We start from the raw sequence: 25,579 nt of genomic DNA, 5'->3' as shown, positions 1-25,579 counted from the left end.
ATATTTAGGCTGGGTTCAATGCTAACCACTGTACGGGGACAGCTGTATCTGGCAGTCATCTCTCCTATTGTTTGACACTTGCGGTAAGTCTTGTTGACGAGCCCCCGCGCTAGCTATATTCTCGTTAGGTTTGTAAGGGTGGCTCAGAGGAGGAAAAGAAAATTTACCATCCTTTCCCAAAAGAGTTGAAACAAGCGTGAAACCTAAAAGTGCATCCAACCTTCGCTGAGAGTGAAACTTTGGATGCCGCTTTCCTGTCTAGCCCGTATTCTCCCCTTCTCCGCTCTTTTTATTGCCCCTTAACAAGTACGTCTGTCGGATTGGGGTGTTGCTTTCCCGTACTTCCGATAACATTCTTTGGGAGCGCTCCTAGATGACGGATTTATCACACTTTGTATTTTTACCTTCCAAATGTTTTTTTTTTGTTTTCCATCGCATTGATAACATTACGACATTTTCAAAGAAAAATAGGCTATGTTAACAGATATTTTACTATGCCACACTTTTTCGCCCAGGGAGCACATGCCATTGACTGAGAGTGAAACAACCTTCTCGTCAAACCCCATAACTCATATATCCGGGCTGGTGTTCAAATTAATGCTCGTTTTGAGTGGCCCAAGCTGCGTTGCTTTACCTGCTAATTCTACACCTGAACAAGTCATTGACGCCATGGACAAGTACCAGGTACCACATTTTACCCTAAATCAAAGGTGTTCATGCTCTAAAATGCAGTATATTGGGAAAAATTGAGCTACGCATGAAATATAGCGGTGTTAATGCACCATTCGTTGAGACACTAAGGGGGTGTCCATCTGTGTACCAACGTTCAAATTGAATATAGCCGCTTTACTGAGTTTCAACGCCATAGACTCAATAGTATATCGGAAGCATTGCTAAGTATACCAGCAAGCTGTTTACTACTCGGCAATACACGTGATTGTTGGGTAAACATAACGCCATATGTATTTCTACTGACGTTATCTGAACATGATTGGCTTCGTAAAGCTTTTCCTGCCGGACAGGTTTGAATATTGACAGTGTGTAAATCGCGCCCGTAATATTTCTCTGCGTGTGCAGCAACATACTGCTGTGTAAAGGACAACAGCCAAGTTTTCTTTTATTTCAACTGGTTTTCAAACCCAAACCGGTTTGTCAGCGCCAAATAAACAATCCGGCAGTCTAAAAGGTTTAATTCAACGAAATATCATTAGGAAGCTAGCCAACAATACTGTTGTTGATAGAATTACACATAAAAAAACTTGAATTAATTATGTTTCATGCAGTGTGGTGTGCCTAGGAAGACATTGTAACATCTGCGAATGATAGTCATCAAAACTACGAAGAAATGCAACGATGGGCCTCTCTGCTACCGGGAGAAATTAGGTTTGACGCATATGCAGCTTGCGCCTGGCTAAAAACTATTTCTGCTCAATATGCCACCAAATGTTGCGCATAATGACGACGATTGACTTTAATAAGCAGCAATTTTGTAGCCCGGCGGCTAACAACTGAAAGAGCGTTTTTCTTTCGAATGGTCAAAAAGAGCCGCCCCATCAGTGAGAAGAGTGAATCACCATGTTGTGGCTGTTATTCGACTCGCAAAAATAATAGGGAGTAACGATAGAAGCGATGAATAATCTTACAAATCTTGCAAGGAAGAGCAGACGGAAAAATTAGACTAAAGTTGGGGAACCCTTTGTGAAACCGGCCTGTTCTAGTAGATTTTGAAAGTCTAAAGTGGCTCTCATGAAGTTAAGAATTACCTTAGTAAATAATTTGTAGGTAACAGAGAGAAGGCTGATGAGCCCGTAATTTTTAAGGTCTTTAGCATCACCTTTCTTATGTAGGAGAATTAATTCAAATTTGTCCACTCCTTTGGCTCGTTTAGGGAGCTCAAGCACTGCGAGAATAGGGCTGCTAGCTTCGTTAGGACAATGCGGCTTCCGAGGCACAATACATCGGGCGTAATGCATCATCTCCTGTAGCTTTGCCTTTCTTCATTGCTTGGAGCGCCATCGCTACCTAATGTGTTGTAACCGGCGGAACGGGTTCCACATGTTTCGGGAAAACGTGTGTCGGAGGCAGGGGTAGAAGGGAATAGGTTTCTGTTGACTTACACGGCTATTTTTAGTGTGTCATCGATGCTGCTTCCTATGGGACCACAGGCGTCGTGGAGTGCGTACATTGTATTCTTTCCAATAGTAAGCTTCCTTCTAGTCGCTTTCAAACTCCGTCCGTGTTTCAACGTTGCTTCAATTTCTGCAACATTGAAAGCACTGATGTTGGCAGCCTCGCTTTTGTTGATCAATTTGGAGACCTCTGTCAATTCTATTTCGTCTCGTGGAGTGCTGACTAACATTTTCCGGTGCTGATCAATAAGGTCCTTAGTTTTCTCTGATAACGTGGAATCGAATGCGAGCTGTTTTTCTGCTATGGCTAGAGCTGACTCCATGACCACATGTGTGAAATGATAATTGATAGAGGACATGATTGGTGTAATTAGGCAACACAGAGAATTTGTTTTCACGTAACAATCGGAATTCTTCCACTTTCACGTAACAAGCGGAATTCTTCCACTATTAAGGAGCTACACGCTCCTTAATACTGAGAAATTAAACCACATTTCCTGCTATAGCTCTATGAACCAGAAACCCTACACCTAAGTGATGCGTTTCAGAATGTCCGCGATAGCCGAACGTATCAGAAGTAGAAAGCTCCACAAATTCTTCTCCAACCCTTCTTACCTGGCTTAGCCCTACTATATCAAATCGAACATCGGATACCTCATGTAAAAGGACTGATCGCTCGATAGATTTCGAGCATTAGATGTACAAATCTATAGTCTCCATTGGCCGCCCTCCCGGAACCAGAGAGTCTTAGCAGCTTCTGCTGCATTGCTTGACTTCCCGCCACCTTGGGTAGGGCAAATGCAGCTACTGGGGACTGAAATCCGATAGTGTGGTTTTGAAATCATTAGGTGGTTTTTGGCAAACACACTCAACCAGGGTTTCCAAACCTTCTCTGGTAAGGGAATGCTGTTTGTGTCACAGACTAGTATGGTTGAACCGATCTAGTACAGCCTCCCGTGGTATCCGGCGATTGTTATGGCCCGACCGGGCAGCATTTCGGACTTGGGGAATGTAATGAACGACGGTTGCTGAGCATCGTTATGCTCAGAAGTTTGGCACGCTCCATTGATGCACGTAAGCTGTGACATCTGCAAAGCACCGCTTTGTTGGGTTTAACGTATTTCTTCTATCTTCTTTCTCTTTCGTTTTCTTTCTTTCTCTTTTTCTTTCTTTTTTTTCTTTTTTTCCTAACACTCCCCCCCTCAGCACATACGTTTGAAATTGTGCATTATGTACCTTCTGCACATACTGAGGAGGGCCGGCAGCACAAACTGTCTGCAGGCGCAGGGCGTCAGCATTTGCTCAAGCACCTCCGTGTGGGAGCAGCACAGCACGTCGCTACCGTACGCCCGTACGAGATCGCCTTTACCACATACATGCACAAATGGGCGCTATGCACCTTCTGCATGCACTGAGGATGGCCGGCAGCGCAAAATGTCTGCAGGCGCAGGGCTGCAATTGCTCACGCAACTCCGTGTGGGAGCAGCACAGCACATCTCTGCCATACGCCCTTACGAGATGGCTTTTTTGGAGGGAATTAAACAAACAATTTTACGTTGACACCCTCTCCTGAGCACGGAAAGCCCAACCGGCGAGAAGCGATTTCGAAAAAGCTGCCTCACTTTTGCCTTCACTGTGACGCAAATATTTGTGCCAGCAAGTTTTTGAGGAGTACCATCAGATGAGCATAACGACACGCATGTGACTAACTGACCTCTTTGAGATGCATAGTACCTCCTAGTTGCATAGTACATGGAGGATATAGAACTCTCTCACTATATTTATATATATATATATATATATATATATATATATATATATATATATATATATATATATATATATATATATATATATATATATATATATATATATATATATATATATATATATATATATATTTATATATATATATATATATATATATAGTAAAAAGGGGCGCAATAAAAAACACAACAAGTTTACTTCGAAAACATAACTTTACATCGACGTTTCGGACGGGGACCGTCCTTTATCACGCTTGATAAAGGACGGTCCCCGTCCGAAACGTCGATGTAAAGTTATGTTTTCGAAGTAAACGTGTTATGTTTTTTATTGAGCCCCTTTTTACTATTTAACATTCACTAGCCTAATCGTTTACCTTATATATATATATATATATATATATATATATATATATATATATATATATATATATATATATATATATATATATATATATATATATATATATATACATATATACACTGTAGATTCGCGCCCATGAAAACTGTGATGAGCATCAGACACAACGGGCATATTCCCTGCCTGGATATGCACCGTATGCCGCTTGAGGAAGAGGACGCTCTCGTTCATGGCCAGCCTTTGCAAAAAGCTAGTCGTTCCCGCTCACCCCGTTCTGCGTTTCCCTTCGTTCGCGAATAAACAAGTCCAGGCAAAAATGCCCTGGCGGGCATTTTTTCTCTACTTTCTTTCGAATTTCTTTATCTGTGTCAATGACCTACCACATCCTCCCCTTTGCTTTCCAAGGGTTGCTTGACTGCCAATTCTTATTTCTGTATTATTTCAACGAGCCCCTCATTGCTATATATATATATATATATATATATATATATATATATATATATATATATATATATATATATATATATATATATATATATATATATATATATATATATATATATATATATATATATATATATATATATATATATATATATATATATATATATATATATATATATGGACAGAATAAGGGTTGGCATTCAAGGCAACCTCGGAAAGCGTAGGGGAGAATTCGGTAGTTCATAGAAACAGATGAATAATTGTTTTAGTCAGAAAGTGGTGAAAAATGCCCGCTGGGTGGGATCCGAACCCACGGCCTCTAGAAAAGGCGTCTGGTGCGATGACCACTACGCTACCGGCGGGGCTGTTTCTCCACCACTTTCTGGGGTATTTATGCTGAGGTATTTTTGTTTCCAGCACCTGGGGGCGTTAGCCAGCACCACTCGGACCACTCGGGCTAAAGGGGACCATCTTTTTAACTCCCGGAGCGTGACTCGAGTGTCTACGACATGTCGAGAGTGGTCGACCAGCTTTGAACCCTCTTAAGCCACCTTTGGCACCAAGACTGCCAGAACAGAGGCCCTTCCTATGCATGTAGCGGATCAGAAATGGGCAATGAGGGGCTCGGTAAATTAAGACAGAAGAAGAGTTGGCAGTCAAGAAAACCTCGGAAAGCAAAGGGGATAATGCGGTAGGTCATAGAAACAGATGAAAAATTTTTTGAGTCATTAAGAAAGTGGTGAAAAAGTACCGGCCGGGTGGGATCTGAACCCACGACCTCACGATTACGCGTCTGGGGCGATTACGACTACGCTTCCGGCGGGGCTGTTTCCCCACCACTTTCTCGGGTATTTATGTTGAGGTATTTTTTGTTTCCTGCACTTGGGGGCGTTAGCCAGCGCCACACGGACTACTCGGGGTAAAGGGGACCTTCTTTTTCTTTTTAAGAAATCAATGCCCAGAATGACGTTATGGGTTGAGTTTCGTAGTACAACGAATTCCGCCTTAAACTTTCGTCCCCCAAGTGAGACGTCGACTGTGCAAACACCGAGAGAGTACAGTAGCTCACCGCCTACTCCACGAAACGAAATGTATTTTCTCCATTTGAACAAGACTTTACAACCTAAGCTGTCTTTAACAGCACTCCTCATTACCGAAACAGTTGCACCAATGTCTACTAAAGCTACAGTATAGATTCCATCGATGAACACTTGAACCTAGTTTGTTTCCATAAAATGGCAGAGGGTTGTCTATTAAAGGCTGTCAGCGACCTCACCCAAATTGTTACGGTGCAGAAGGGGCGAGTACGTTGAAGGAGGCTAGCACTGGACGTTCCGGCAGTACGAGCGAGCACTGACTTCTGTCTCACCGTCAGCTATGAAGAACCGCTTGTCACATGCCCCTTCAAGAGGATTGGTTCTCATAAGCGTTCCACTACTTCCCGACGTGACACTTCCCCCGCTCGCAGACAATGCGTGACAATATGTATACATATATACCGGTCTCTCTCTCTTTCTCTCTCTCTCGCTCTCTCTCTCTCTCTCTCTCTCGCTCTCTGTCTGTATGTGTGCGTGTGTGCGTGCGTGCGTGTATGTGTGTGTGTGTTTGTGTGGTGTGGGGGATTTTTTTGCACCCTGCAATGAACCATATTGTTAAGCTAACCTCCAGACGCCCTATATACTTATGGCGACTTCGTTTTGTAGGGAGAACGTTGGTAGGACAAACGAGCGTGGCATACCTTGAAGAAGGCTGTCAACCATCTCTCTCGAACAGACCGAACGTTCACCAAACCTAAATCCCCCGTAAAAAGAGTATTGAGCACCGTGAGAACACCCTCACCTAACAAGGGTGGCGGTGCAGGCGCGACGCGCCTTCTAAAGCGAATGAAAAACACTTATACAAGAGACACCCCAAAAATGTGCTACCACGAGTAGGACCCTTTAGGAGCAGAACAAATGGACGCACTTTTAAACTTCGGCTCCAAATTCATATTTTACTGTCTGAAAACGTAAATCAAGTAACACATGAGGATCACAGGCCGCACATATGCCTGCCTGAGTAATCTAGTAGCTGTATTTGTCTTTAAATTGCATATTTTTCTTACAATAATTTCATTTTTCCGCAGGTCACAGTAGCGGTGTCATTTCCAACCCAGCTGCAAGCTCTTGTGCGGGAAATGCGGCGAACGGGCCGACGGCTACCTTCCGTGCGACACATTTGTAGTGGTGGGTCTGCCGTTACAGACTGGCTGGCCGATGCAGCCCGTTCTACTTTTGGAGGCCTGCGTACACTGCAAACCATGTACGGTTTGACGGAGGCATCAATGTTTGTTTCTGCTCAGCCTAAGGACCTTGAAATCTCCCAGCATGGAAACGACATTGGCTTCCCTACCACAACAGTCAGCATTAAGGTATCTACAAATCCCAAATACCGCCTTCAGATTTAAAGTACATTATAAACTGCGGCTTCGGTTAATGGGACCGCAATCTCGTCATCAGTTTGAGTTAGTCATAATTCCAGCACATAATTAGGCAGCCTCTGATTTGTTAGGGATTTGAGTACTTTAATGCCCTCAGCTTTTGTAGGTGTTCCTGGACTGCTGTATTTTCAAGTAATGGGGCGGAACTTGGGACGTTGTCTGCAATACTGCGTGAGGGACGCTTTACAAATGACGTTTTAAGATGTACCTGCTGCCGTGACCGGAAATGGTAACCAGAAACCATTGCCAGACGCAAACATTATGAGGGAGGGGTGCGAAAGCCCATTCCTTGCTATAGAACGCTGGTTGTCAGAAAAGAAGCTAATATACTAAATGCGAGGATCGGATTTAAAACATTTTCGACGCCAGTGACTGGTTGGGCGTGTGGTGCGATTGCTTGCGTCACTAACCTTCGCCATTTTCAGTACTACATTGGGCCGCACCGACCTTATTGTCTTGCTGGTGACTGCAGCACCACGAAGTAAGGTAGCGGCGGAAGTATAACGCTCGGCGGGGGAGTTACCTTGTTTCACTAAATAGGCCTATTTGTTGACTCTGGCTGCCTTTCAGAGGCCTATATGTAGAACTGTGCCGATGCCCCCGCTGCTCGCGTGACCTTCACGAATTCAAAAGCAAGCTGGTTTATAGCGTTTGTTTCCTTAAAAATACAAGTAAATTAATAAAAATGATATAGAGGCCAGTAATAAAAGCTATAGGGGGGGGGGGGGGGTGAAGCAATAAATCAGTTTTAACTGGGTAGAAACTGAGGAGATAACTTGTTTGCCCTAACCGAAAGGAACGCACGACACTGCCGATAGAGATTTTCGAGAAAAAGGGTGAGGAATAATGCAGTTGCTCCAGGTAATTTAAAAATAAGGGGTCCAATAATAAGCTCGGATCCTAAGGTGAACTATACCGGTAGTTATAATAAAGGATTAAATTTGAGTTGTGATCTCTCCCTACTACTGGTCACGCTCATCACGGCAAGTACAAGATAAGATTAAGGGCGGTAAAGTGCGTTTAATCTATGCTATAACCACAAAAAAAGAGGAACAGAACAACCTTGGCCATGTGTACGCGGGTTGCTTAATACTCATAGCAGGTGGTGAACACTATCAACTACGACTCCACCTAAATGCTGTGAAGAAACTGAAAAACGGTATATTCACAAAACAACCTGTGCGCACTAAAGTGCGGCGTTATGGGTCACAATGATGACGCTTCTTAGAAAGTGGGTCTGGCTAAACAAGAAATAACACCCAAGGTAACGAAACACAAATGCGTGAGCATAGCAGTGAGCGAAGGCAAAGCCTGCCCAAAGTCACACGAATAGCATGCATGAATGGGACGAAAGAGGAACGCCTTTGTCGTAAAACACAGAACACCTATAAGATACTACAATACGATGCCGTTAGAGAAATCGGTGTGGGCGTAATGATACCGACATTTACTATTTCAACCGCTATACACTATGTCCAGCCTAATATTCGAACCGGGCTAGAAGTAAACTAGGCGACGGTGAGACGATTGGGATTAAGATCACTCAGGTAAAAACCATGAGGCAGTGAAGGGAACCATCGGCGGGCCCTTCCTTAAAGTGACAAAAGCGCAAAGTAAAAATGCTTTAAAAAGCCTTCGGAACGTGTAGAGCAGAAGCAGACTGCGAGGATATTATAATTTTGTGATATGAAAAATGGGGACGTAAGAATAAAAAGGTTCCCTACAATCCATAGAAAACCTAGGAGCGCAGGATAGATGTTCAAGATAATAAAATGAAAAAAAAATCTGAGGAACAAATAGCTGAAAAAGCATCCTATATCAACAAAATCACAACGGATACATCCAAAAAAAATCTTATTTCACATAGCTAAAAAAAATTTTTTTAAATGCAACGCATCTCTTTACTCGCCTTGTCCCGCGTCGTTGTCGCTGCGTAGTCCGCATCCCTCCCCCATTCTCCTCGCCGCGGCAGTTGCGCGCTCCGCCGCTCTCACCGCAGCGCCATCTGTGCGTCAGCGCGGTCAGCGCGCAGCTTGCGCTCGGCTGCACTCGCTCCCGTCGCCGTGCCAGCTGTGCGTTAGCGCGCAGCTTGAGCTCGGTTAAAAAGTTTACATCATCTTCCCGCGAGGGGAACCATGGGGTAGATGCGACGCATCGGGGGTGAACATGCTGCGTAAATAGGATACACAACAACAGCAATCCACACGCTGACATTGCTAACAGAACGGAAACGCAACGGCAACCCCCGATGCGTCGCAGCTACCCCATGGTTCCCCTCGCGGGAGGATGGTGTAAATCTTTTTCAGTCCCGAGGGTTCCTTAAGTTTTCACGGGGTTCTCCTTAATGCTGTACGAAAATGTGTACACGAAAACTTGACAGTGTTGGTGGCATATTGAGAAAAATCGGGAACGAACCTACCCGTAATACCAAGGACCAGCGTAGAAGTGCAATAAATTAAAACGGTAGTTTTCTAACCTTAAAACAGAGCTCAATAAGAAGCTACGTTTCTAGTCAGGACATTACGCAACACCAATTTGATGCTTAGAGTAGCTCACTAACCACCACTATCACAGCTCGCTCAAACATCGGCGGTATAGCCCAGCGGTATAAGCGCCCGAATAGGTGATGCGGCATTGGTTTCACAGAAGATGCAGGGGCGTTATTATAATATAAGGGCCTTATTGAAAGTTTTGCAGTTCGCTAGTTACCTGCAAGACATTGGCCGTATTGGCATATTTACGTCGAATGCCGCGAAGCACGCTATGAGGCTCGCTTTATTACCACCGCATTGACATGCACATTAAGCAATATGTACACAGTCCCCAAACACACCTTCAATTTTTAGCCCGTACGAAAAGATTTAGGGCCTGAAATCTGTGTTTAAAAAATTCGATTTTCAGGATGTTCTGTAGAAACCCGTCTTGGGTCCATGCCCAGAATTAGGGAAAAGGCAAAGTGGACAGGCTCTATTTATTTCACGACTGAATATCATTTAGGTAATAGAGACTGGGGGTCAAATGTGGTTTCTTTCATATAACTTCTGGGTGACGGCCCGCTATACGCCATATCAAGGCCTCACTGTCCGTACTATTGAAGTGCAGCGAGTTACACCATACATGTAATTTTGACCTTGAAGGGATACCCCGTGAAGGGCGCCGCCGCCGCTGCATTGTCCGGCGCCTCCCACGTGCGTCCGCGTGAATAATTGCGATACTCTCCGATCGTTTGTAAGAGCGAAGATGGTCTTTCTCTGCCTCCTAGCTGTTTCTCGTCATCGGCTGTACTCGATGGCGTGGCCTGCATGCTGGCAACTGTGTGTGTCGCCTTATCAAAGGAAACGCGCAGGCTCCGGCATGGCGGTATACCCATGAGGCCGTCCCTCTGAGCTCGAAAGCATTACCTAGACATGAACTGCTGTTTCGCACAGCGTCCGACAGCCTAAGGTCCCCAATACGCGAGTGAAGTCGTCGGAACAGATCACCTGATTTCCAGCAGGAGTGTTTTTGTATCGGCTACAGATACCGCGGCTCCATTTTCCAGTGGTGATGAAGTGTTCTCTAGGGCAAGCAGAGCATCACCCCAAACTGTCACTGCGAATAGAATTGGATGTAACGGGCCCATGACGGACGCATGGGCCTGTTGTTTTCTTTTCTGCGAGATGCAGATGCTGGCACAGATACGGTGGGCAGTGTCCCGGAGGTTTTCAATGTTGCCAAGAGAAGAAATCGCCCGCTAAACATCTATAATAATACCATTTATAGCCGGGCCAGTGCATCCGTTCAGCCGTTGTGCGATGGAACGAGGGAGCGAGGACACTGGTGCCGAGGTAGTTACGCCCCCTTCATGACCGGGCCTAATCGAGCTAAGCCCCAGTCATTTTCTTTTTGTAAAGGCGCCCAGCCTCAACTTCACGTTTCTTGTGGTTTCTTTCCCTTAGGCTTTCGCTCGGAGAATTTTTAACACGTTTGCGGAGATACTTGAATCTCATCCGGTTGGAGGCGGAACAGGCGCATCATGTGGATGCTATGCCCAAAGTGACGCTCATGCTTTTTGATTCAATTGCCGCTCGCATACATGCTTTTCGTTCGAAGGGCTACAGTCAAGGTCTCTCGTCCCGCCAGCTGCGCTAGGTCTTTCTTTTTTACGGCGGGTTGAACAGCGACAGTTTGTGTTCGCACGATTTATTGCAAGTCACGCAACCTGGTATAAGCCAGTGACTGTTGTGGCCGCTGATCTCAGGCCACCTGAGGCCAAAAACCTCTTAACGAGAATCATCAAAACAAACCAAAAGAAGATGGCAGATGTCGGCATATAATGGATTAGGCTTGATGTGCGAGCGACTTCCAACGCCATTTGAGGGATGCATAGCAAATTGGTGGCAGTAGCCATAAAGCACACCATACCGTGATCACACTCCTAGTGTAGTTGTAATGTATTGTAATGCGCGCCAAAGTCGCCGCCATGGTGAAGACAGTTTGGGTGCGGTGGACTTCCTGAGCTCCGTTGAGTTTTCCACTGCGCATACGCAGAACGTCTTAAAATCTCGGGTCGTCTTCTTATGTGTACCATAATCTGGTATCCATCACTCAGCACTGGCGCGGCACGCCAATACCCTGTTTTTAGGAGAACCTTTCAGCCATGGCTATTTGTTAAAATCTCGTCCACTCTCTTTCCAGCAATGACGTACCTGAAAATTTTACAACAGGGCATTTTACACTATATTCCAGATACAAATGGCAGACAACAGCTGAGCGCTAATCGCTATGGTTGACAAACAAGCACATTTTGTGCTTCTGCATATTTTTCAGTCAGGTCATGGTGACCCCCTTTTTCCAGGTGGTGGACATAACGACGCGACAAACGCTCGGCCCACACCAGATTGGCGAGATATCTTTCCGGAGTGCTACCATGGTTAGAGGATACTACAAGCGGTCCGAAGAAACCGCCAACCTATTTGAAGAAGGTGGCTGGATGAAGTCAGGTAAGGCAAAACGGCAGAATTACGGAAGTAAAAAGAATTGCATTGGAAAATGTTTTGTAAGAAATGTTTTGGAGTGCGCTTGCAGGTTGTAACACATTTAACGAAATAAGGTAAGATGCAGTGATTTTTTAAAGTGACGTCTTGGGATTTTTAATAAAGTTGTTGAACATCAGCATTAGAAAACTAACGACCAGTTAAGCATTTCATCAAGGTCATTCTCCCTGGCGCTGGCTGTAGAATGAGCGTCTGCTAAATGTTCGCAGCAGGTTGAGGGTCTGCTATTTCTCAATTTACTGAAGAACAACAGATCCCGCGGACTGATTTTGTCATGTGTGAAGAACGTTGGAAGAAAAGCGCTCTGTGACACTTCCGTGAGGATTTGCGACTCTTTAGAACGCTCTGCCACAACCATTAATGCCACCACCACCTCCGTTACTGCCGGGAAAGAAACCAACTGAGATGTACCCGTCGTGAATCACCAGAAGCTGCTACCCATGTTTGACGAAAGACGGGATGATCTAAACGCGTACTCGCAGCGCTTCGAGGGGGTGGGGACTCGGCAGGGGGGCCTCAGGACAAATGGGCCGTCGGCCTCAGTATGTGCTTGTCCGGGGAAGCGCTGACCGTGATTGGCCACATGACGGCCGACAATTGTGGAAGCGGAGCAGCAGACAAAGACAATGTGATAGCACGTGCAATTTACGAGCCTCCGAGGAGAGCCTCGAAATCCAATTCACACAAAGGCCAGACGTCGAAATCAACTGGACGTTGTTCCAACTATAACGACACAACCAGCAGCAATTCACCGTTACGCGCCGTGGTGGATCAGTGGCTAAGGCGTTGCGCTGCTGAGCACGAGGTCGCAGGTTGGATTCCCGGCCGTGGCGACCACTTTTCTGATGGTGGCGAAAAGCAAAAACGCAAGTGTGTTCGAGATTTTGGCGCACGTTAAAGATCCTCAGGTGGTCAAAATTAAACCAGAGCCTTCCACTACGGCTCGGCTCATCGCCTGCGTTGTGTCGCGTGTTAAACGCTTCAATCAATCAGTCAATCAATCAATCAATCAATCAATCAATCAATCAATCAATCAATCAATCAATCAATCAATCAATCAATCAATCAATCAATCAATCAATTACCGTTCTTGGTCAAGGGAATGCCTCTTGTTTTTGAACGAGTGCTAGTAAAATTCGCTAGCGTGCTCCGAGACACTGGAAACGACCCTGCCATCGTCCGACGTGATCTGGTCGACGATAACTGTTTCACTGGCAAGACGCGCCGCTGTGTCCTCCTAGCCGAGTTTATCAAGGAACTACCGGAGGCTAAAATCCAAGTGCACACGCCTTATATTATAGGCGATATTCGTGCTCCCTGCATGGCCTGTCCGCTTTACGACCTGGTTCTTGGCAACATTCCAGGTGTCAGGGCGCTTCATAAACCAGATCTTGACTGGGATTATGAAGTTGCTGGCGGCAGTGAAACAGCGGCGAGCAGCATAGTATGAACACAGCCAACGAAGCCTCCCTACCTGATTCCCACCGTGGCGAGCACTGAAGCTGTGCAGGACATGTGCGTAAAGGCGCCACTACTCAAGCACTATAATCTCATCCGGGTAAAACTACGTCAAAAACAATTGGAAGACCCCACTTTGAGGTTTGTTGGTGGAAAGTTGGAATGAGTCCCGCACTGCAAGAGGCCACCACTATGCTTCTCTCGAATGTGAGGACCTCTTGTATCGGGTATGTCACCTTTCAACAGGAAATCTGTTGAAGCAAATAGTATAGCCAAAGACCCTCAGACCGCCAGTCCTTCGAGCCTCTACATGCGGGCATACAGAAGACGACTTATCGAATTTTAGAGGAATTCTACTAGCTGGATTTCGGTAGGGATGTGAAGCGTTTCGTCCGACCATGCAAAGTCTGCAACCGGACAACACCTGAATCGGAAGTTGCTTCGGCATTTCTGGTCAACGCTCCTAGTACCTCGACATGCTTGAAGCACACCGGTATCTCTACAGAAACGTGCAATCAGCATCCAGAGGTACCAGGAGATGAGCAAGAAGGCACGATACACAAAACTCACTTGGACACCTACAGACGCAACCTGGCTTCCGCTGGCCTACTCCGTGCAAATACCGGTGTAGCCGACGGTAGGAGATTCTCGACAACTGGGCATGCGTCCAGCAGTGTCGTGTTGTGCGTCCGCGGGTTTAACTCAACGGCGAAAAAACGTCGTCCCACGTAGTTTATTTTCAACTGACTGCATGCTGTGAGTGAGTGCGCTATGACCCATGGCCAATTTTCCCCCTGACTCGGGCCTAATAGAATAGTTATTTGTTCCCCTAACAACTTTCTTAAGGTGGGGGTTGTGATGAATTACCACGCGAGCGATTGCACGCGCAATACAGCCAGCGGGAACTTCAGCGACGATGACAATAGAGGCCGCGCACGAAAGTGATCGCGGAAGCTGGAATAACGACGGGTGGAAGTCAACCAGCGGAACAGGGCGCAGTTACGTGGAAACGACCCCGCCGGTCGACTGGTTTACGGGTTACCTTGAACCAGTCCACGGGCTACCACGGGCTTGGTCCACGGGCTACCTTGAATGGGCTACCCTCCACCAAGGCAAGAAAACGCATCTGGGCGCCGTCATCGAGGTGCTGGTGCGCCGACTGTTGACGCTCCTCCGGGCTGGCGGTTGGGCGCTGCGGTTCCTGCCACTGAACCGCTAGAAACACACCGTGACGGAACGTGAGCTCACTAGCTATCGGGCATTACTCTCGAACCTTCCAAACTGCCAGACTAAATTGTGTACATTTACACTGTTACTGTGTTTTCCGTGCGAGCTCAACTCACCCTATCGATAAGGTTCAATCGTCTACTATGCTCCCGCCCCTGCTTGTCCTCCATCCTGTACAATAGAGCTGTAAGCGTGTTAACCAGCGTTCGTCTCTCTGCCTGCGTGGTCCTTGGCTCATTCATAACAGGCCTCTCCCATCGATCTCCAATGATCCCCGTCCTGTGCTAACTGCGACCAATTTATCCCCGCAAACTTCATGATTTCATCTGCCCATCTAACTTCCTGCCGCCCAATGCAACGCTTGCCTTCTCTAAGGATCCACTCTGTTACCATTAATCACCAACGGCTATCTTGCCTTCGCATGATACACCCTGCCCACACCCATTTCTTCTTAATTTCTACGAATATGTCCTTAACACGCGTTGTTCCCTGACCCGCTCCGCTCTATTCTTGTCCCTTAACATTACACCTATCATCTTCCGCTTCATTTCCGGCTGAGGCGTTCTCAATTTAAGTTGAACCCTCTTAGTGAGCCTCCAAGTTTCTGCCCCTTAGGTGAGTACTGATAAGATGCAGCTGTCATACACTGTCCTCTTCGGGGACAATGATAGGCCGTCATTCATTATCTGGTAATGCCTACCGCATGACCTCCAACCCATTATTATCCACCTAATTATTTGTCCCTCCTGGTTGTGATCCGGGGTCACTACGTGCCCTAAGTAGACAAATTCTCTTACCACTTTTACTTCCTCGCCACCTATCTCAAACCGCCGTGTTCTCCCGAGGGGTTTGAGCACTACTTTAGTTTTCTGATTATTAATTTTCAGGCCCACGGTTCTACACTGCTTGTCCGGTGGGGTAAACAGGGTTTGCAATTTGCCCCCTTGTTACTTAGCAAGGCAACGCCATCAAAAAATCTTATGTTACTGATGTATTCTTCATTAACTCTTACGCCATTCATTCTCCAATAGCTCTTACACCAGCCCGAAATAAGATATTCGCTTATCAGAGTTCACGTTCAACTGTGTCTACCCACAAGTTACGCTGTAGAACACAGTTTTGTTCTGGTTAACTATATCCAGCCTAAAAGCATGTAGCATTGTATTTTTGAACACACGCAATTATACGCGCAAAAATACACACACATATACATACATACATACATACATACATACATACATACATACATACATACATACATACATACATACATACATACATACATACATACATACATACAGGTGCCGTCATTAGTAATAGAACGAGGATTTGTGAATATCACAACATATTTGTCTTACAGGCTTTCGGACACCCATTACGGCTCTACTGAAAGCTTTTTCAAATAGGCAGGAGTTCGTAAATGCACACCAATGCAGCCAGGCAGTTTCCAGAAGAAATTCCTGTATATTTACGAGACCGTGTTCCAATTACTTTTCGCGGCATCTGTACGTATGTACGTACATACATGCAAGCACGCACGCATACATACACACATACATACATACATACATACATACATACATACATACATACATAAATACATACATACATACATACATATATACAGTCTTTATCAAAATTTTCTATGCCAATCCGGAAGTGTGGAGGGCGCCAAAAATTCAATGTACAAGTTTACGTACCAAACGAGGCTGAAACTTTCTAGGCCGGAAAGCTCTAAAAAAAGATTTCTTTCCTACTGTCGAACTATTTCGTCACATTTAGACCTAAATCTCATTCTTTGAATTATGTTTTGTCGAGAAGGCTAAGGAGTGGTGTAGAAAATTTCGACAAAAGGTGTACATGCATTGGTGTGCGTGTCTTCATAACTTAGAAAGTTTTTTTAGCGGCACATTTATATCAGAGTCAGTTGAGGCCAGATGATGCGAGTGCTTTAGTGATACATACTCAGCTAATGGAAATATCAAGCACAATTGGAGCCAGCTTAAAAAAGCGGACAAATCTTGTATATATTGGCGTAATAACAATTACATGTGGACATAAAGCGCAAGGTCGAAACATTGTCAGGCTTAGTTTATGCATACACCTCCCCTGGTCTCCCCAACCAACGTGAATGCTTCTAACACGCATAATGCAAAAAGAACACGCTCGCCACCTTGGGCGATCGATTTTTCCATCCCAAGCCACCTGAACCTGTAGTCATTACACTTCGAGCCAGAACTTCCTGGTCATTGTGTAAATATACTTCGGGGTTTAAAACACAAATTTTAATTGGTGTATTCTCTATTAAGAGGTGGCAAAGAAAGTTCTGATAGTCGACCAATTACCTTCCCCTTGAGCTAGCAACCACAAAAATGCGTGCTGCATTGAGACAAAAGTAGCGCTCAAATCTTTCCTTAAAAACTGTTCAGCCGCCTCTACCAACAATATCCATGATGTTGCGGGAGACTGAAAGCAAATATACATCAGTTGGGTGCTGCAAAATTGCACCGCGCGTAACGCCAAAAACAAGAATAGCTAACAAATTCCTTTCGTTATATTGCCACCATTATCAAGTCTATCATCACCAGAGTTCATCACAGATCATCATGAGACCTTGAAGTTGGTGAAGCGCACCTCCGCACCTTACCAAATGTTACTTGTTGCCAGAAGTGATGAGGCGATTCATGGTTAAGGGTGATTAACGATGTATATAAACACGATCTATGCACAACGTGGCCATGAGTGAGACCACACCAGGCGACGTGCCCCACCCATTGTCGTCGCCACCGCAGATGCACGTGCGTGAGGCTACATGCCACTGCCGTCTTCCTCGTCTTTGGTCGCGTCACATACCCCTCCTCGAAGGCGACCGTTTTGTTCGAGCCCCGCGGTAGCACGATGAGTGCGGTGAAGAAGAACGTTGTGATGAGCAGATACAGAGAAGAAGCTGTTGCCACCACGGGTGCAATTGATGGGTTTGGGGAACACTGGCCCGCTTCAGCGACGTCCGCAAAGCCACAGCGAACAGGTGAGGACTTGTAAACATGTCGGACAACAGGGCTGCGGATGTGGCGTCGTCGGCTGGTCGCATGTCGTCAGGTCTTGGCGGCTCCTTGTCGGCCAATCACGGGCTGGGCACACGAGGCGGGGAAGCCGTCGAGTGCTGGAGCGGATGCCGTCTAGTGCTGCTGCCTTACACGGTTCACAATCACTACCCCTCAATGGTTGCGCCGATGCTGATGAGGGGCGAAGCTGGGGCCAGGACGTGGATAAACGCGCACTCCACGAAAATAAGTTACGGGGCGACAAGCAAAGATGAGAAGAATATTGGACAATGGCGCAGTGATGTATTTACATGGATGATCTTTGTACAAGCGGCCGTGAAAGGGCTCACGCCTGCCACATCCTCCCCGTCGTCAGTGGTGGTTGATTGCGCTATGAAGTATTGTCCACCTATGTGCTCTGTTTAAATAATAACATATAATATACACAAAATGGGGCGACTCCGCGAATATATAAACTGTCCCTTTCTGCGCGCGGAGGGGGGGGGGGAGAGAATACAACTTTATTGAAACTCCTGCAGTTTCCCTGCCCCAACCTGTTTAAGCCGGGGCTTGGATCGACGCGGCCTTACGTCGTCCCGGCGGCGAGGCAAGCACCCGGTAGGCGTCGGCTTTCGGGGGCTGGCCCCTCCAGCGCTTGGCACATCCGGTCGCTGCCTCTCGACCGCCGCCAAGATCTGCTGGACAGCCTTGCGTTGCTCTTCGTAGTCCTTGGATGTCTTGGTCGCCTTGAGCGGCGGCGGGAGAGCATCACCCCTGTTTGTATTTTCTTCGTTCACGCAATCTCTCAGGATGTGAGCCACTGTGGCCCGTTCACTCCCGCACAGTTTGCACAGATCAGTCACGTAACCTCCGGCCATAGTCGCCTCCGGCCACAAGTGTTTCGCGAGCACTGGGGTAATCACTGAATTGGTTTCCCACTGGCTAAACACGACCGCCTAGGCCAGGGGCAGCCCTGGGCGAGGCAGTATCATCGTTCTCCTGCCTAGTTTGTACCACGAGATCACCTCGCCGTAGCTGGTCATATTGTTCGTGAGGGGCAGTCCACGTCGTCGGCGGACCTTCCCGCGGCGCGGCCGGCTAGTCCTCGCGACACGGCGTTGGCCGTATCGTTGTGGTTGCCGAGCCCAAGCGGGCTCGCTACCCCTTCTCCCGCGTGTGCAGGAAACCACTTAATCACGCTACTGTCATTGTCTCCGTCGGCTTAGGCCTTTCGCAGGATACGCGCGGCCGCACAGCACGCTGTTTCTGGCAAAGTTGCGCACTGCCGTCCTGGAGTCGCACAGCACCGTCTTGCATCTTGGGTCCGCGATGGCTAGGGCCACCGCCGCTTCCTCGGCCTGACACGGGGTCTTGACTGTCACGCTGGCCGTTGATCTGGTCACGCCCGTCCTGGCCTCGATTACTCTGAAGCTGTAGGCACCGTCGATGTGCCTTGTTACGGCTCCTGCATTTGTGGAAATTAGTCCAGCATAATCAACCGTTACCAAAGACGAATTGGTACCAAAGTGTACAAAACGGTACGGGTTATCGACCGATACCGGTATCGACCAAGTAGTACGAGAATTTTAGACTTTTTTCGAGCTTTGAAATTCTACGGCGAGCACGTTTTGCTAGGACTTGGGCTTAGCCATGAGTACGGCCCCAGGGGCACCCGGCCCCGGCGTTAAACCTAACCGACGAGTACGATCAAGATGGCGTCAGAACCGGGGATGGAGGTGTGCGATGCCGAGGAACCCAGCACGAGACCGACGACAACCGTCGGCAACATCGAAGGGAAGAAGTGCATCAAGTAGGAGGCCGCGATGTGACGCCAGGCGAGTCGTGTGAATGAATTTCGGCGAGCAGAAAACTACGAAAGCCCAGGGACCAGCAAGGTGAGCGACATCTCGCCTCGAAAGGCAATCTAGACCCAAGGAAAAGGCTAAATTCGTCAAAAGAGGTACCGAAATATCAAGAGAGACGCCCGCATGCCGGCAACGACGCCTAGAGAAGACTTCAAGATTTTGATGAGGCCTAGGGGAGGCCTAAACGTGGCCAGAATGGAGGCCTCGGTCGTCACGGACGCCGTAATGGCGGCGCTGGAACGGCGAAGAAGTACCAGAGAGAGGATATGATATGCGTCAACGCGGCGCAGAAATATTCTAGTAGTCAGCACGCCGAGTGAGCAGAGGGCAGATGTATACGCCAGAGTCATGTCTCTAACTCACGGGGGCATGGCGTACGAAGTTTTCTGCGCGGGAATTTTTTCTCGTTTGCTTCCCTTGTCGCTTCATTCTTCCTGGCTAGCTCAGTCAGAGGTTTCTTTCTCCCAAACTATGCATGTGACCAGTTGCCGTGGAAAACATTTTAAGGCGTTTTACATTACCTAAACGTGTTCCGTAAAAGCGAAAACTTGTTGGTAATAATGGTGCGCATTTAGTTTCAATGATACGCGGGCTACTCTTCGAAAGTTGAGTCTGACTCCAGCCTGTACCATAGTCACCGCCAATTCCACACATAATTTTTGCACATTTTAAATAGTATTCGTACATAGCATATCCCGCATTTGTAGCTACAGTCGAACCTCTAATTTGCACTCGAAAGGGCCCAAACATTTGTTTAAGTTAAAAAAGTCGTATTGACGAAAGCTAATAAAATATGTACATACATGGTTTTGCTGGAAGAACAGCGTCCATTCGAACAAACCAGTAGTTGGAATTAAGCGATTTCGTATTAACGAGGTTCGACGGTACTTGTTTCAACCAAGCTTCAGTGGCTTCAGGAGGAGTGGTGGGGTGTTTAGCTTGTGCGGCTTTCAGGGGTACCACAGTGGTGACGAAAAATCGTATCAGGGCAGGGAACCAGCAGTTGTTCTTAAAGCTCGATATAAGGGGTGTATGGTTAGCCTGATATTGTTGTTTAGTTGAACATAGAATTGTACAAGGTATGAATTACAATTTCTAAGCCATTTTCGTTTTGTACCAAACTGCTGTTTGTGTGGTTGTGCTGCCTGGAGCTAGGAGCCTAGTCAGGCGACTTTAAATGTTGCCTTTAGCCATAGCCCCAGGGCAACTTCCTTTGTTGCCGAAATAAACAATAAACAAACCCAATTAAGCGTTATTCACTTTTTGCTCCAATCAAAGCGGAAGTCAACGTGATTCAATAACGCTTTCGACAATTTCACAGGTGACGCTGGCTACTACGACGAAGACGGCCGGCTTTACTTCGCTGAGAGAATTAAGCAAATGATTAAGTGCTTGGAAAACCAGGTCATCCCCGGCGAGCTGGAAGACCTGCTGCTGCGGAAACATGGGGTCGATATCACTGAAGTGTGCGTCGTTGGACTGCCACACGCCGAGTACGGCGAGGCACCCGCTGCAGCTGTTGTTCTCTCGGAGAAAGGACGACAGCTGGGTAGAGGAGACCTCGCCGAGAGTATTAAAGAAACGGTTAAAGGTTAGAGATTATATCCGAATACTAAGCACATTTGCTTTTATTGATTTACTAATATAATGGGGGCTTTTTTATTGCGACGTTATTTCCTTGATCATGATGCAATGGTCAGCATGTATGAATGCCGTAATGAGATATCCCTGTGTTCATGCCAAAACATGACCACTAGTATAAGTAACTTTAGGGTAACAGAAAAAAAAAACAGACCACAAAATAAAACGAACTGCAAAAAAGGGACACCAACACTCAGTTGGGAAGACACCTTGACGATACAACACCCAGAACAAGCTAAGTTCAGTGTGGAAAACTTTTACGTCGCAAACCTTCTAGCACAGCAAGCCCTCTAGACTGTTTTTTGGCGCGTATAGAGCATTTTTTTTTCATGGAAGACAAACTGTAAAAGCTTTTTAATCACAGCATATCTACAACATCAGGAGGTTCAATGACATATATTTTATACTCGCTTCAAATGTATGTCACAAATGCACACTACGAACTTTCATGAGTTCAAGTGGATATTCATAAAATACATGAGTTTATAAGAACGGGTTCACATGGAGAAGAATTATTTCTATTGTCCGTTACTATGATGAGGCGACGGTTCTTGATTGGAATAGCCCCTTAAGGCACAACTCCCATGTTATGGCCAGCACCATTCGCTTGTTATGCGCTGGCAGTTAGTTTCCTACCTGACGCGTTTGCCGGGAGTGTAATTTTAATTAGCCGCGTAATAAAACGCGCGAAATACTTTCCTAAAGATGTCTGCATGCGCAGGGTGGGGACATTTTATACGTAATTCTCAACACAAATAGATTCCTACATGCAACACCAGATTTCTACATGCAACATTTCTACATGTAACCGTGTACCAGATTTTGTAGATTTTGCGGCGGCTTTACATTCAAATGGCATTTAAGGCAGGATCTAATGGGCACAGCAGGAGAGACCTCGCCGAATAATCAAACTGTGCCTATGCCAGCGTCGTCTAACACGGCTCTTCTATAACGTCTTGTTTAATGTTCTCAAGAGGAGAAGATATAAAAAAAAACGTATGAATGACAAAGTTGGAAAATAAAGAGGCACAGAGGGGGGAAAATTAAAAATAGGGACAGGAGTGGTAAGGCTAGATGGATGTAATGGTTGCGGGAGCAAGAACACATGTAGACACGTAAACAGGCGAAGAGTATAAGCGGAGCTAAAGGGTGTATTGTGAGGCGTTGGAGGAGATAGAAGATGCAGTTGCGGTACGACTGGCGGAAAAGATACCATCTTCACACTTTTTCTTGTCACTGACGCTATCCAAATTGCCTTTAATTGCGATAAGCTGTTTTCAAATACAGTGTCAGTATAGCCGCAAAAGCCCCTGTTTGCAGGTAATGCTTAACGAATAAAACGTAACTTTCATATATATGTTAATGGCCTGTGCGGCCAAACATAGAGCTACCAGTCCCGGTCCGGCACTGTTCGCCTTGTCTAGGTTGTTAAACATTTGCTTCACGCAAGCAGGATGTATTTTTTTTTTCACCAGTGTATCCTACCTCCACTTGCGCTTGCTTTGACCGTTAACCACCATTTATTCTCGAAGGGGGACGTATGTTTTCATCAACACCACTTTTAAATCATGTTACAATTCTTAGTTACCTCTATAAAAACCTTTATTTTCTCTCTTTTAGGCAACCTTGAAGTGCACAAACATCTCTACGGGGGAGTGTTTTTTCTGGAATCACTTCCGTTAACCGATTCTACAAAAGTAGATCGGCCAGCTCTGGTTCGCTTACTTTTACGGGCTGATTCAGGCTCACGTACACCTGAATAACGAGCTGAAAATAAAATTCTCTGTCTCTTATCATCGTTGCGGTGATGTTTTGAATAGGAAGAAGGCCGTTCTTGAACACATGTATGAGCAAAAGTCTATTTACAGGCTGAAAGTGTTTCCAAAAAAATTGTTTGTTACGCTCTGTTTTTATTCTCAGCTTCAAAGAGTTGCGCAAAAGATCGCTAAATACTAGAGCTGTCTCTAAACAATGAAAATAACTGAAGACGACAACAAATCCGAGGAAGTGATTAGGGTAGGATTAGCATTTTATGAGAATGGTTTAGTGATTTTGATAGAACGTTACACATCTGCTTTTTTCGCCCTGGCTTTAACCCTGTAAAATGCTTTCTATATTGTTTCTACTCGGTATTCCATAGCTGCTCCATGAAACGGAATTTCGGACATACCCGCCGCAGTGGCTCAGTGGCTAAGGTGTTGCGCTGCTGAAACACGAGGTTGCGGGTACGGTTCCAGGCCGCGGCGGCCGCTTTTTTAATGGAGGCGAAAAGCAAAAACGCCCGTGTGTACGCGATTTCGGCGCTTGTTAAAGATCTCTAGGTGGTCAAAATAATCCGGAGCTGTGCACTACGGCACGCCTCATCGCCTGCGTTGCATCGGCGTGTTCAACCTCACAATCAATCAATCAATCAATCAATCAATCAATCAATCAATCAATCAATCAATCAATCAATCAATCAATCAATCAATCAATCAATCAATCAATCAATCAATCAATCAATCAATCAATTTCGGACATCGTGATATTGTTATCATTTGTATGTGTAGGGTAAAACATCGGCGACACCCCCACAAGAGTTTCAAGGCTGATTTAACTGCTTTCATTAAGGAAGGGGAGTTTCTAATTGATTTCGAATTTGACTACTTTGTAAGCACGTTATAATATTCTCATATCGTTACGCGGCGGCAGAAAAGAGAAAATTTATTGTTGAGGGTGACGTGTTCTATTTACAGGAAGATGCGATCGGTGTACTTACACTTTGTACAGGGCGCCCATCACAGCGCCCGCGCCGGCTTCAAGTTAACCCATCCCTCGTCGTCGGCGTTGTGGAAGGTGCGCAATGGCAACTGCCACAGCAGTAGGTTAGCGTGTTTCTGCCATACCCAAGCGGCTCTTACGGTTAGAGAAGGAAGCCGCTCGACCTGCTTGTTGGGGGTTCTTCTTTCTCCTGGCTTGCTCCGCCTGTTCTGGACACCGCTTCGACTATTACAGCCCTGTTCAATCGGGGAGCGGGTTTTTTTCGGGACATATTGGTGGACATGCTGGGTATCAACCCATGCACTCTCATTTTGAAGCCTTCCTCGTCGTTGGATCGGGTTGCGTGGACACAGCACCGGTCCACAAGAGGAGCCGCCGCACCGCCTGCGAGACCTCCAACCTGAGTTCGCTCCCTTGCCAACGCCAACACGAGTTAAGAGGGGGATACTTGTCCATCCGGCAATCCGGTTTCCGGCGCGGTGAGTTAAAATATCTAGCATATTGGATGCGGGCGTGAGGGGCCAACGTGGCGGTTCTTCCAGCAGCCAAACAGGTTCTCGGGGCGGACACGCCTGCTTCTCCGCACATGTGTTCAATCCGAAATTTACGAGTACGGCAAGTCGTGGCAGCCATATGTCCAACCAGTCGTGCACCGCAAACGACGGTGCAGTTATGCATGTGTCTCGGCTTTATGGTGACTTCATCGGCGAGTCAGACAAGCCAGCACTCCGGATTTGAAACCCGGGTTGTTCTTTATGCCCCCCGAACCCCGAGATCTGTTCGCGGCGACGGCATCGAGGAAGTAGAGGACAGGCTTGACAGCTACGACAGTGTGGACGCCTTCAATGAGCGGAATGACGAGCGGAAGTTCCGTAATGTATCCTTCACGATTAAATATACCGCAAGGATGCGGTTTGAAAATCGCAAATCATCTACGACCACCGGGCATCATACAGGAGTGGCGAAAGGAAAGGCTGATCTTGGCATCCATGTGAGGGTGCAAAAGCCAAACGAGGCGGTTGCCATGTTTCTTAAGGACATGTGCCGACTATTTAGTCAGAACGATCCGAATTTGCCAGCGGAAAAGAAGGTGAATTATTTGAAGCACGGGGTGAGGGTGGAGTTGTTTGCTGGACTTGTGCGTGAACATGCACTGCAGCAGAATCAAACATGCACTGCAGCAACGCTTCCCCCGTTTTATCGTAAGCCGACATTCCGGCCGTGAGCTGCCATGAAGAGTGTGGCCGGGGAATCGCCATCACGTCGACCTCCCTGCGATGACAAGGAGCATTGCGCGGGAAGAGCTGGAGCTCCCGAAGCACCACGCCGCCTGCCTCCAGCCAAGAGTCGTCGCTATCTCCGAGGTTGTCTG

At 46.6% G+C, this 25,579-nt stretch overlaps 1 protein-coding gene across 2 annotated transcripts in view; it reads left to right on the top strand.

The window, feature by feature from the left end:
* Positions 1-23,230, top strand: part of LOC144173485 (uncharacterized) — a 41,225-nt gene extending 17,995 nt beyond the window's left edge. For both annotated transcript variants that reach the window (XM_077701891.1, XM_077701892.1), the window contains 5 exons: positions 516-684; positions 6,823-7,107; positions 12,014-12,158; positions 21,128-21,397; positions 23,068-23,230. In XM_077701891.1, the coding sequence (XP_077558017.1) occupies positions 516-684; positions 6,823-7,107; positions 12,014-12,158; positions 21,128-21,397; positions 23,068-23,210 (1,012 nt within the window). In that variant the 3' untranslated portion in view covers positions 23,211-23,230. The remainder of the gene's footprint in view (positions 1-515; positions 685-6,822; positions 7,108-12,013; positions 12,159-21,127; positions 21,398-23,067) is intronic.
* Positions 23,231-25,579: the final 2,349 nt, after the last annotated feature.

The sequence above is a fragment of the Haemaphysalis longicornis genome, unplaced genomic scaffold (genome assembly GCF_048455015.1).
Source record: "Haemaphysalis longicornis isolate Haplotype H1 unplaced genomic scaffold, Haemaphysalis longicornis Haplotype H1 scaffold_3, whole genome shotgun sequence".
Classification (NCBI taxonomy): domain Eukaryota; kingdom Metazoa; phylum Arthropoda; class Arachnida; order Ixodida; family Ixodidae; genus Haemaphysalis; species Haemaphysalis longicornis.
Note: the sequence above shows the minus strand (reverse complement) of the source record. Positions and strands in the feature narration are given on the sequence as shown.